The 11,654-nt window shown below is 44.6% G+C and overlaps 1 protein-coding gene across 2 annotated transcripts; it reads right to left on the bottom strand.

Annotated features, from left to right (window-relative positions):
* Nucleotides 1-1,017: 1,017 nt before the first annotated feature.
* Nucleotides 1,018-11,381, bottom strand: ALG1 (ALG1 chitobiosyldiphosphodolichol beta-mannosyltransferase). Of its 2 annotated transcripts, none has more exons than XM_061350802.1 (13): nucleotides 11,168-11,381; nucleotides 10,965-11,042; nucleotides 10,611-10,714; nucleotides 9,992-10,140; nucleotides 9,145-9,234; nucleotides 8,391-8,507; nucleotides 7,347-7,468; nucleotides 6,239-6,277; nucleotides 5,610-5,669; nucleotides 3,988-4,098; nucleotides 2,917-3,031; nucleotides 1,556-1,631; nucleotides 1,018-1,237 (listed from the first exon to the last, which is right to left on the bottom strand). In XM_061350802.1, the coding sequence occupies exons 1-13, from the start codon at nucleotides 11,379-11,381 to the stop codon at nucleotides 1,112-1,114; spliced, it is 1,401 nt and encodes a 466-aa protein (XP_061206786.1). In that variant the 3' UTR covers nucleotides 1,018-1,111. The 2 variants fall into 2 exon arrangements, with proteins under 2 accessions (XP_061206786.1, XP_061206787.1); XM_061350803.1 differs by having other exon boundaries at nucleotides 8,397-8,507.
* Nucleotides 11,382-11,654: the final 273 nt, after the last annotated feature.

Below are 11,654 nucleotides of genomic sequence, written 5' to 3'. Positions count from 1 at the left end.
CTGTGAGGGTGCTGAGGCGCTGGCACAGGGTGCCCAGAGAAGCTGTGGCTGCCCCATCCCTGGCAGTGTTCAAGGCCAGGTCGGACGGGGCTTGGAGCAGCCTGGTCTAGTGGAAGGTGTCCCTGCCCTGGGTTCAGCTGTAGCAGTTATTTTTCTTCTTAGTAGCACTCATGAAGCAAAGTACCCTTTTATGTAGTTATATGGACTTTAATAAAATATTTTGGGTTTATTTTGTCCTTTTCTAGTCACCTGTTCAAAAAGGGAAGCTTTTAATGTTCTTTCTCACAGTAAATGGGCACATTCGCTTCAGTGTACAAGGACAACATACACTGAAAGGTCTCTTTTCCTCTGAGTGCGCCATAAAGCCGCCATATACCAGTGGCTGTGCTTTCACCTTCTTGTACACACTGTAAAAAAGAAAACAACTTTAAAACAAAATGGTTCTGTCTCAATAAATCATACAAGAGAATAGCCACAGCTTGTCTAGGCAAGATGAGGCAAGAATCCTTAATCATTTTTAGGGTCCCTTCCAAACAATGTCTATGTTTCTGTGATCTTAACTGGCTGGAAAAATTAGAATCCTCACTGTAGCCTCAGCCTGAGTAATTCTAATAAAGGGCATCTCCCACCTGAAAGAAAACATACCCACATCACCTCCTAGAGTGCTTACTGTACAAATGGGTCTATCTGGTAATAGTTCTTTAAGTATCTTCACCAAGTTACTTTTAAGCAGCACAGGTAACAGATTTTCGCACATGAGTTCCTAGAGCAACTAAACCTCCTTCCCACTTTCTAAAGATTCATCCCAAGGGATAAGGAAGGAAGGGCAGTGCAGATGACAAGGCTCAAGTTCTTTAGCATGGGACTCACATCTTCCTTCAAGACTTAATGCTGTCAGCACACAGCAAACAGCCTCAGCTGCACTGTCAGCATGAGTACTCACGCAAGAAGCTCAAATGGTAAAGAAGAGGTGCACGCAAATACTGGTTCCAAGATGAAGTACTTAAAAACTGCAACTACAGCCAATACAAAGTGTTTATTCACTGTTGAGCAAATCCAGGCAGCTGCAGTAGGGTATCAGCTTTTTTGACACCCTCCTCCCCACAAAAAGTCACCCAAGCAAAGGCAGAACAGTCTGGTCCCAGCTCTCATCCCAGCGCAACTGCTTGCACGCACGGAGGTTTTTCCTGAAGCTGTGAAGTTTGCCTTCCAGGGTGGGGAATTCCAAGAAAAGCATCTGTAAGTTAAAAGGAAAACCACATTAAGATATCATCATATCACGCTTTAGGCTCATTCTAGCCTCCCCAGCATGAACACTAAACTACAATGCTGCAGGAAGAGAGCACTCTAATGTCTGGTCCTATAACAGTGACAACATTTAAACCAGCTTCAGATTCATACTTGAATATAAGTGAGGCCAGTAACATTCCCCAGGCAAACCATATCTTCAGAGAGTGCAAAATATAGAGATAAAAACACATATGGACAGGCAGTTCACATGGTGGTGCCTCTGCACTTACAGCTAGTGGGAAAGAAAAAACAGTCAGGCCTTTACCTTTAATTGTGCTGCAAGTTCATCCGAGTCCCTGAATATCAGACCATTTTCATTGTGTTTCACAAGTTCATGTAAACTGTGAACATAAGCCACAGAAGAAAATGTGAGAAAAAAGCAGGGAGAGGGACAAACGCAACTAAAAATTGCCCAGTGCCACCCAAAACCTCCATCATCCGGGATGTCTCGATATAAGCTTCACACCTGACAACATGTGTGTGCTTGAGGCTATAACCCCATCCCTAGAGCGTGAGCAGCAGGTCAAGTCCTACATCCAGCTCTGGGGCAACAACACAGGAGGGATGTGGAGCTGCTGGACTGGGTCCAGAGGAGGCCACAGAGATGCTGTGAGAGCTGGAGCAGCTCTGCTCTGGAGCCAGGCTGAGAGAGCTGGGCTGGTTCAGCCTGGAGAAGAGAAGGCTCCTTAAGGGGAGACCTTAGAGCAGCTCCAGTGCCTAAAGGGGCTACAAGGAGGCTGGAGAGGGGCTTTGGACAAGGGCCTGTAGGGACAGGCCAAGGGGGAATGGCTTTAACCTGACAGAGGGGAGACTGAGTTGAGCTCTTAGGCAGAAGCTCTTCCCTGTGAGGGTGCTGAGGCGCTGGCACAGGGTGCCCAGAGAAGCTGTGGCTGCCCCATCCCTGGCAGTGTTCAAGGCCAGGTTGGACAGGGCTTGCAGCAGCCTGGTCTAGTGGAAAGTGTCCCTGCCATGGCAGAGGGTTGGAACTGGATGAGCTTTAAGGTCCTTTCCAGCCCAAACCTGTCTATAATTCCTTGAACATGGCATGAAGAAGGCATTTAAAGAGTGTTTCTCCCTTCTATATCAGGGTATTTAAATCTACCATTACAGTATGGAAGTCCTCTCACTCTGTCTTTGGGCCACTTATCTGGACAAACTTTAAAAATTAGGGCAATAATTTATTTTAAATTAACCCAGAAGGAAAAATCTCTCTACAAGCCAGTTCATGAGATCCTCACAGAGAATTTATCCTTCCTTTATTAAACCTCCTGCTTCCCCAAAGGCCATAAACTGTAAGAGTGACTACACACACACTCCTTCCTGCACAGAACACAGACACATTTGTGCAGAAGGAAGCTTCTTTTTAAAGGAGCTACATGGAAGCAAAGGGTAGCTATTTATTTAAGGCAAATGGTTGCTTTAAATGCTCCCAACTGTGTAGAAACTTGAGTTAATTTTTAAATTTAAAATAAAACAACCTTCACTTGCAATTTATGGACTAAAACATGATTATGGTGTGATACTGCAATGGCATCTGATACATGCAGCAGCTACTGAACTCTTGCTTTGTACAAATGCTGCTTTGCATCACCCACTCGCAGTGTAGCAGCATAAACAAACTCTTACCATTCAAAATGTATTGCACACACAGGTAAACAACAGCCAAACATATCTACCACCTTCATGGGTAAATCCAAACCACTGGATGATTTATGGAGACACACACCCAGGTCTGCTGAGCCTGCAAAGCAAAGAGAAGAGAGGAGAGGCTGAACTCCCCACAGCAACTCCGACAGTTTACTGCAAACCTTCCTGTTTCTGTGGGTGACGGGAGCTGAACATGAGCTACCTTCAACACCAGACAGACCAACACCATTTCAAGCATTTGGGAAGGAAAAAAGCACTGTATATTTTGTGACTAACATCAGTCAGGATTTAGAAACACAAGTGCATATTAAATTTCAGGGAATTTTAACATTTCAGGTATCTTAAATCAGCCTTTCTGCCTCTTCACCTGCTAAGAACAGATACTGTCAGGAAAACCACCACCACAATCCAGAAGGGATCACTGCATAGTTCACTAGCGACCTCTTTGAGCTCAAGTGTGTTTCAAAAGAGAGGCATTACAGTGTGATTTTATAGACGTTAGTTAAAATGTACCAAATAACAGTGTTTTACAGCCACAGAAACTGGCAGACTCTAACCCTGCAGAATGCAGATCAAGTTAAATATGTATTTTACTACTTTATTAAACTTACTCACACTTTATGCTAATACAATGAACATGCTGAGCAAATACTATTCCAAAGATATGTAAATTCAGAATTTTAACTACTTTTGGTTGCCCAGCCAAGAACTTCGTGATTTCATGTACTGAAGTGACCCTGAAAGTCAACTGGAACATCCACATCCATGGGCACACTGTATTCCAGCTCAGTTAAAAGAAACAGAATACAAAGAACAGGCTAAAAGAGCAAGTCAGGTACTACACCTACTTTAAGGGATAACAGTGGAGAACTCTAGTTAGAGAAATTTAGCTGGCACAAGTCAAACCCACAAATACCCCATCACTAAGCAGCAACTTCATTCACTTACTATATTCTACCAGCTCCTGTGCAAAGTCTCTGACAGCTCTCTGCAAACGTGCTGAGTAGTTTCTCACACATTCTCAAGCCTATTTCATAATCCACTATTTACCAAGCAGAAGAGGGTAATCCTCAGCTTCAAGCCATGGTGTACAGATCTGGATATGTTTGAAGTGGAGCTTGTTTATCAGCCCATTGTAGTAGTCTTTTAACGGTCCTTTACCTGTTTAAAAACAGGAAAAAAATATGTCTAGTATTTAATAAGATGACTGAAAACACTGTGGACTGTGCACGTGCCTATACAGCTACAAATTCCTGTTATATCAGGTACCCAAAGGATACTACACACAATCTTCAGAAAGACACATAAAAAAACATGTCCCCTTTAAAGCCATGTGAACACTGACTTCTCTCTTACTCAGTATTTAGAAGAATCTGCATCAATACAGAATCCTCTAGGCTGGAAAACACCTTTAAGATCATGAAGTTCCACTGCTAACCCAGCACTGTCCAGTTCATTAAACGATGTTCCTAAGTGCCACATCCACACATCTTTTAAACATCTCCAGGAACAGTGACTCCACCACTGCCCTGGGCAGCCTGTTCCAATGCCTGACCACCATTTTGGGTAAGAATTTTTCCCAAATATCCAATCTAAACCTCTCCTCTTGCAGCTCAAGGCTGTTTCCTCTTGTCCCATCACTTGTTACTCAGGAGACCAGCCGCCTCCTGGCTCCATCGTCCTTTCAGGTAGCTGTAGAGAGTGGTAACGTCCTGCTGAACCTTCTCTTCTCCAGACTAAACATCCCCAGTTCCCTCAGCCGTTCCTCATCACACTTGTGCTCCAGACCCTCACCAGCTCCACTGCCATTCTCTGGACCCACTCCAGCACCTCAATGTCTCTCTTGTCATGAGGGGCCCGGAACTGAACACAGGATTTGAGGTGCAGCCTCACCAGTGCTCAGTACAGGGGGGATGATCACTGCCCTGGCCCTGCTGCCAGACTGGTGCTGATCCAGGCCAGGATGCCATAGGCCTTCTCGACTGCCTGGGCACAAGCTAGGTTGTCTTCAGCTCCTGCTGACCAGCATCCCCAGGTCATTTTCCCTGAGCAGCTTTCCAGCAATTCTTCCCCAAGCCTGGAGCATTGCATGGGGTTGTTGTGACCTAAGTGCAGGACCTGCACTCGGGCTTGCTCAAGTTCATACAATTGGCCTCATCAGCCCATCAATTTCCTCAGTCTTAACCTGCATTCTGCCTACAGCCATGTAATAACCAAATAACTAATGACAAATCTGATCGGTACAATTGGCCCTTCAAAAATCACACTAAGTTCTAGTTTGACCTTAATGACAAAGTTAACCAAGGAACATTCACTCTGTTTACATAAATTCTTTGGCAAAACTTCATTTGATGCTCCTCTTTTCCAGCACTATATAACTGTTCTGCTTAGCACTCCAAACATCAGATTTTATGTTTCTTTTGCAGTAGCATCTCAATGCTGAGTATAAATTCTTTTGAGCATGGAGTAATGCATAGCTGTACTACAGAGTGAGGCTGAGAGCTTCTCCTCTTTAAAGGTGTGCCACGACTGCATGGCTGTAACAGCCGAACTGTAAATCACTACTCCCTCCTGTCTCTTCACCATCAACACAAGAGTCAGCACAGAGCAGAAGTGGCAGTGAAGTCTTCTGCATTAGCACTGAAAGAATCGTAGTGCAAACAAACTATTACCTGTTATCACACATACTAAAGGTGGAAGCTTGACTCCTTCATTTATGTACTGCTCATAACCTGGAGAAGATAAATAAAAACTGTTTAGAGCTGACAAATATACAGTGTTTGGTTTAAAGATTATTCACAGGGTATTTACTGTTTAGTTTCCTACTTCAAGTAATTTCTTTAAAAGCATACACCTAGTAAAACAGGGGCAAACTCAGGAATCTTAAACATGTTAAATGTTTGTGTTAAAGCTGAAATAAATGAGGGTCCCTTTCACATGCACTATTCATGAAGCATTTGTTTGACTACACCGCATCAGCTGCTTCAATATATCAAGTTCAAAAGTGCAGCTGCAAAGTCTATGAAGTAAGACAAGGTGCTTTCCTATGAGCAGATGCCTATGGATAGTGTACGTAATAGAAAACTGCAGTCCACAAGCCAGCTAGAAATACAATTCTCTGTGATAACTACTCTAATTGAATCCAAACCTTGCACTTCTCTAGTTCAGCTACAACTCTTAAACCACTTCTAAGTAATCCAACACACCTTTGGATGTACTGTTCTTTAGCAAACCCCTTCCTAACTGTCCAGAGTACAACCACTCCCCTTGGAACAGGTGAGATTAAATCCTTCACACCTACCTTCTAAAGCTTTTAAAAGGACTGAAAAGTCTTCATCCTCTGAAAGAGAAGGCTTTATTAGTGACATTCATATTTCAATTATTTATAATGAATTACCGTCATTAAATAACAACCAAAACTTTCCTCACCTTCCCCTGCATGACTGAAGTATGGATCACACTTCTGTTAAAAATCTGCTGTAATCATTCTCATAAATCTATAATCATATCGTGTGCTTATTTGCTAGCCTTACTGGCCACAGGGCAGACAACTGCGCCCAAATACTACACATACTCAAAGCTATCAAGATAAAATTTTCTAGATTCTGAAGGTAGATAACTCATGGTAGAAACTGCCCTGTTAACTCAGAGGTACAGACAACCCTGCCCATGGTTACTAGCAATGGATTTGTTTACACACATTATCAGAAATAAAGGAGTAAATGTTTTAGTTTTTTAATCTAATTTACACCATCATGAAAGAAAATATACCTTGAATTAAAGTTAAAAGAAGTAGGAAATTTCTTCTAATCATTCCTGAAGCTGAGCCTCTACAATTACAAAACAACTCTACAAATAATTCATTTTTAGTCACCAAGATAGATAATTTACAACTTGTCTTCAAATTCTCACAGCCAAGAGAAGGCTCAGGTAAGACCTCGCAACAATCCTCCAATACCTAAAGGGGCCAACAAGAAACCTGGAGAGGGAATTTGGACAAGGGGCTGTAGGGACAGGACAAGGGGGAATGGCTTCAACCTGACAGAGGAGATTGAGATGAGCTCTTAAGCAGAAGTGCTTCCCTGTGAGGGTGCTGAGGCGCTGGTACAGGGTGCCCAAGGAAGCTGTGGCTGCCCCATTCCTGGCAGTGTTCAAGGCCAGGCTGGACAGGGCTTGGAGCAACCTGCTCTAATGGAAGGTGACCCTGCCTGTGGCAGGGGTTGGAACTGGATGAGCTTTAAGGTCCTTTCCAACCCAAAACATTCTAGGACTCAATGAAAAATACAATTTTGCCACTGGTGACACGTGCCTCTGCAGCGTGTCAAGCGTGAGGAAGTATAAAGAGCCCTTCTTTTCTCTTTTGTTAAATAGTGGCTAAACATTAGAAATAACCCTCTCTGCCTCCACACCTGTCCAACTCGTGCTGCTGATGAGAAGTGCTGGCCGTGTTCCGCTCTTCTTCACGTGTCCATTGCTTTCATCCACCTCTGTAAAGGCTGATTTCTCGCCACTCCAACTGACAGACTCTGTACTAAGGAAACAGAATTTTCTGAGGATGGGCTACACAAACAGCCAGCACACACAGAGGCAACACTACGCTGAACTGACCTGCATTTCCAAACACTTTGTCAGATTTGCTGCTCAACTTCCCTAGAAACACAGTCATTACAATACTGAGCTGCAGAGAGAAAGAGACCTGATCATAAGAGATCATTTTACTCTTTTCTGTTGCTGCCAAGAGCCTCCTGACACTACTGCTATGGGCACAACTCCACCTTCTGACAGCGTTTTCCTCAACAAGCTGAGAAAACAGCCAGCCTCTTTCCAGCTCTGCTTCAAACCTAGAGTACAGCATGGAGGCCAAGAGTGCATTTTATTCAATCAAACTCAGAACTCATTTTGTGGCAGTCATTTCCAAAAAGAAACTGCTACATACTAAAGCTTTCACATCTTTTTCAAGCACTAGTTTGGTAAAGTGACTCCCCTACAAACCTGTTATAGGAGACATTCTACACAGAACCAGAGGAGAATGTTTAATGCTTAGACCAAGATCCTGAACACTCTGTGGTCAGTGAAAAGAAGGGATACTACTAATGAAGCCAGCCACTGTCCGCCAGCTCAATGGGAACTAGATAACTGCTAAGTCCCCCCTAGAGAGATCCTACTACAGGTTGCCTCAGTGCTTCTGCCAGCTGCTTCAAAAATCAAACACTTCTGTTATTTCACACGCCAAGAACTGTGTTACCACAGTTCAAGCATTTCACTTACTCTGGCCTTTCCTAAGGACAATGAAGGTAACTTGCACAGAAACAGCTGTTGGCTAAGGACACAGAGCCAGCCCACTCTGCCTGCTGGTGCTCAGCGACTCCTGACTCCATGCAACAGTGTTTCTGGTACCTCAGTGCAGTAACTCTGTTACCCCTTTAAGGACTGCAACTGCACGCTTGACTTACACATACCGTGGTTTAAAAGGCTCATAGTCTTCAGCTAGTTTCATGTACAAACGATGTTGAAGTTCTAATGGTGTTTCCTTAAAATAAGCAGCTGGCTTGTCATAGAGCGTTACTGCCCTGCAATGGAATAAATTCACAAGTTCAGTAAAGAACACATGTAACAACGTATATATGGTGCAGTGACAGGCTACAACAGGGTAACGCAGAAGGTAATTAAGTAAATCAACCAGCAAAATCATTAATTTTTGAGTATGACAACTTTCTGTATTCCTGAAGTTTGCTGGGATATACCCAGGTGGACATACTATTGTACAAAGGCCCCCCTTCTCCTGTGCACATCCAAGGGATGTAATGCAACTGTAAGAACTGCAGGCACCACAGTCCTGACTTTTCAACTTTGTAACTGATCTTGAGCAACTTGGATCGTAAAGCCTTCTGATTGCAAAACAAAAACTTGTAGGCAAGACTGTTAAGAAATGCAGTGATGATTCTGATTCTAAGCAGCTTGGGAGCAAACCTTCACAACCTCCAGCCTGCCACCTTCTCATCAATGCAGTGTTAATTGTGAAGAGTAATGAAGATCCTTGAATGCCCCCAGTCCACAACCCCATACAAAACTGAGCTGATGTGTTTCAGTGCTGATGGATGAGCTTACGAAAGTTGCTTTTGTATGATTCCTCTGGATCCAGACTCGTCAGGAATATGTTATTTCATTTTACTTTGCATACTCATTTGTTAGAGGTGTGTGACTTACTTTATGCTGCAATTCACCCAGAGATCTTCTTTCATTGCATTAGTGACACACAAGTTATAGTCAGACAAACGTCCAAAAAGCTTTTCGTACCTGACAAAAATGAAATCATAGTTAGAAATATCACAGGCAGGCAATTGTATCAGCCTAACAACTGCCCACCATGGCACATGCTGATGCAAAGTCAAACAGAACCAAAAGAAACCCAACTGCACCCAGTAACTGCAATTTAATAACCAATTATTGCCTGACTCCTTGCACTGAGGCAGGATCAGTTTATGAGAAGGGATGCAGCATCATTTCCTTATCCTTTAAGGCCTAAGAACACCACACTCAAAAGCCTTTAAAGCCTTTATCTACATAAAATCAACTAGATTCAGCAAGAAACATACATTTAAAGATGAGCTGACTGTAAAGCAGCATTACAGAGTAAATAAAAAACCCACAGTACATATAGATAAATTATAATAACAAGATCAAAGTTCACATATGCACATAAAAGCAACTGCCTCCTTCATCAGATCACCTTACTACATGTTTGACAAATGCATTCTATGGAACCTGCTTTCTAAAACAGAAAGTAGTTTAACACAGCACAATCCAGAAATCCTTCACAAAAACAGGCCTCTGCTAATATATTCACAGACTCGTTCAGACTGAAGGTACCCTAAAACGCGCAGGGTGAGGCTTAGGTTTCTGCCTAAAATCTCATCTCAATCTTCCATCTCAATCTCCCCTCTTGCAGATTAAAGCCGTTAGAATATCAACATATTCTCCCAGCTGTTTTTCATCCTTCTGCATTCAGCAAGGTATGTAACTTACAAAGACAAGACGAAGTAACTGTACAAACCATTTTGCAATTTGTACCAGTGGGTGATTTCTTCCGTGGGTCAGACTCATTACAGTGTATCCGTAGTTGTGCCAATCAATGATCAGCTTGCTTCTCCAGAAGAGACATGCTAGCCAGGTCACAGCTATGGCAGGTAAGCCTGGAGGGTTCTGTTTAAGGAATAAACCAAGTCAAAATAGCATAAAACTGACAAACACTAAGCAGTTACCAGGAAAATAAAAATGACTGAGGTCACATTGCTTTAAATGTCTTAATGAACAATTCTGTATTCACCAACTGCAGAACTGCCAGTTTCTCCTCTACGGACTGGTGGGCACTTTGAATTTTACTGCTGGATCAGGATCAACATTCCCCTCCAATAAATACATACATATTGATATTAAGATTTATTCTTTACTACTATCCATACTAAGGAAGTTTGAAAGATCAACAGCTAACCAAAGAACAAACATGAGATGTTAACAAGAAAATCCAAGTTTAGAGCTAAAAATATCACCTGATATAGATTTACACCATTGCTTAGACCAGTTGTAGCTCTCAAATAATTAGAATGTGTCTGAGACTGCTAAAAATACCCTGCAATGTGACAGTATTTATCAAAATTAGTCCCAAAACATACCTGGAGAAGAATATAGGATGGCTGATCTATCTTCAGCATCGCGTACAGTAACTGCACTGCTTGCACAACGACTTTTACAACATACTGGAAAAGCTTTGGACCAACTGGGAAAGGACAAAAAAACCCCGTAAGAATATTAACAGCTCACCGGGCACGTTGTAACAGAACCAGAAAGGTTTAAAATAACTGTGCTCTACAAAAACGCACCAAGAACGTACAGACCAGCACAAGCCGCCGTCAACGAGGCCTAGCCCCCACCCTGGTTGTTGGTTTTCCTCCATTAAACCACGTTTCCCCTCCCGAACACCAGCCCCCGCTCGTTCGGCCGCAGCGCCTGGGCAGCCCCGCGCTCACCTCGCAGGCCCCACAGGTCCGACACGGGCACCAGCCGTATCCTCCCGCTCCGCAACACGTCTCCGTGCGGCCTGCTCTCTGCCAGATGGGAGAGACCCGTCAGAGGAGTGACCCCGCTACCGAACCGTCCGTGCCCGGCCGCCGCGGCAGGGTCCCCTCAGGCCTGGCCGCGCGGGCGCCGCTCCCCGGCTCCCCTCACTCACGGAGGTATCCCAGCAGCGCGACGTCACGTCCGTGCCGGGCCAGCGACAACGCGTGGTACTGCATCCGCGGGCTGCGGCCCAGGTCGCCCAGCACCGCCACACACACCCGCCCCGCGCCGCCCGCCGCTACCTGCCGCCGCCGCCACAGCCAGGCCGCCAGTGCCGCCACCACCGCCGCCAGCAGCAGCACCAAAACCCCACCACCCACCGCCATTTTGCTGCTCCAGAGGCACGAGAGGTGGCGGGCCGCCCCCTTGCGGCTGTGCGCGGTGAGAAGGTGGTTCGGGACTGGTGATAGAGCGGAGATGGGAGCCAGCTGGTACAGAATCGTATAGACTGGGTTGGGGTGGAGTGAACCTTAAAGCCCACCCAGTCCCAACCCCCTGCCATGGGTAGAGACACCTTGTACTAGACCAGGTTGCTCCAAGCCCCGTCCAACCTGGCCTTGAACACTGCCAGGGATGGGGCAGCCACAGCTTCTCTGGGC

The sequence above is a fragment of the Neopsephotus bourkii genome, unplaced genomic scaffold (genome assembly GCF_033783945.1).
Source record: "Neopsephotus bourkii isolate Nb327-2 ecotype Australia unplaced genomic scaffold, CSIRO-AGI_Nbou_v1 NB_533, whole genome shotgun sequence".
Lineage (NCBI taxonomy): Eukaryota > Metazoa > Chordata > Aves > Psittaciformes > Psittacidae > Neopsephotus > Neopsephotus bourkii.
This window is presented reverse-complemented; position numbering and strand designations above follow the sequence as displayed.

Excerpts from the sequence above, each read along its gene's own strand:
- ALG1 (XM_061350802.1), bottom strand. The coding sequence starts at position 11,381 with ATGGCGGTGGGTGGTGGGGTTTTGGTGCTGCTGCTGGCGGCGGTGGTG. Across the intron at positions 10,715-10,964 it reads GGACCTGTGGGGCCTGCGAG|TTGGTCCAAAGCTTTTCCAG; the intron begins GTGAGCGCGGGG and ends GTCCTTTCCCAG. Across the intron at positions 3,032-3,987 it reads GGATTACCCTCTTCTGCTTG|GCTCAGCAGACCTGGGTGTG; the intron begins GTAAATAGTGGA and ends TTTGCTTTGCAG.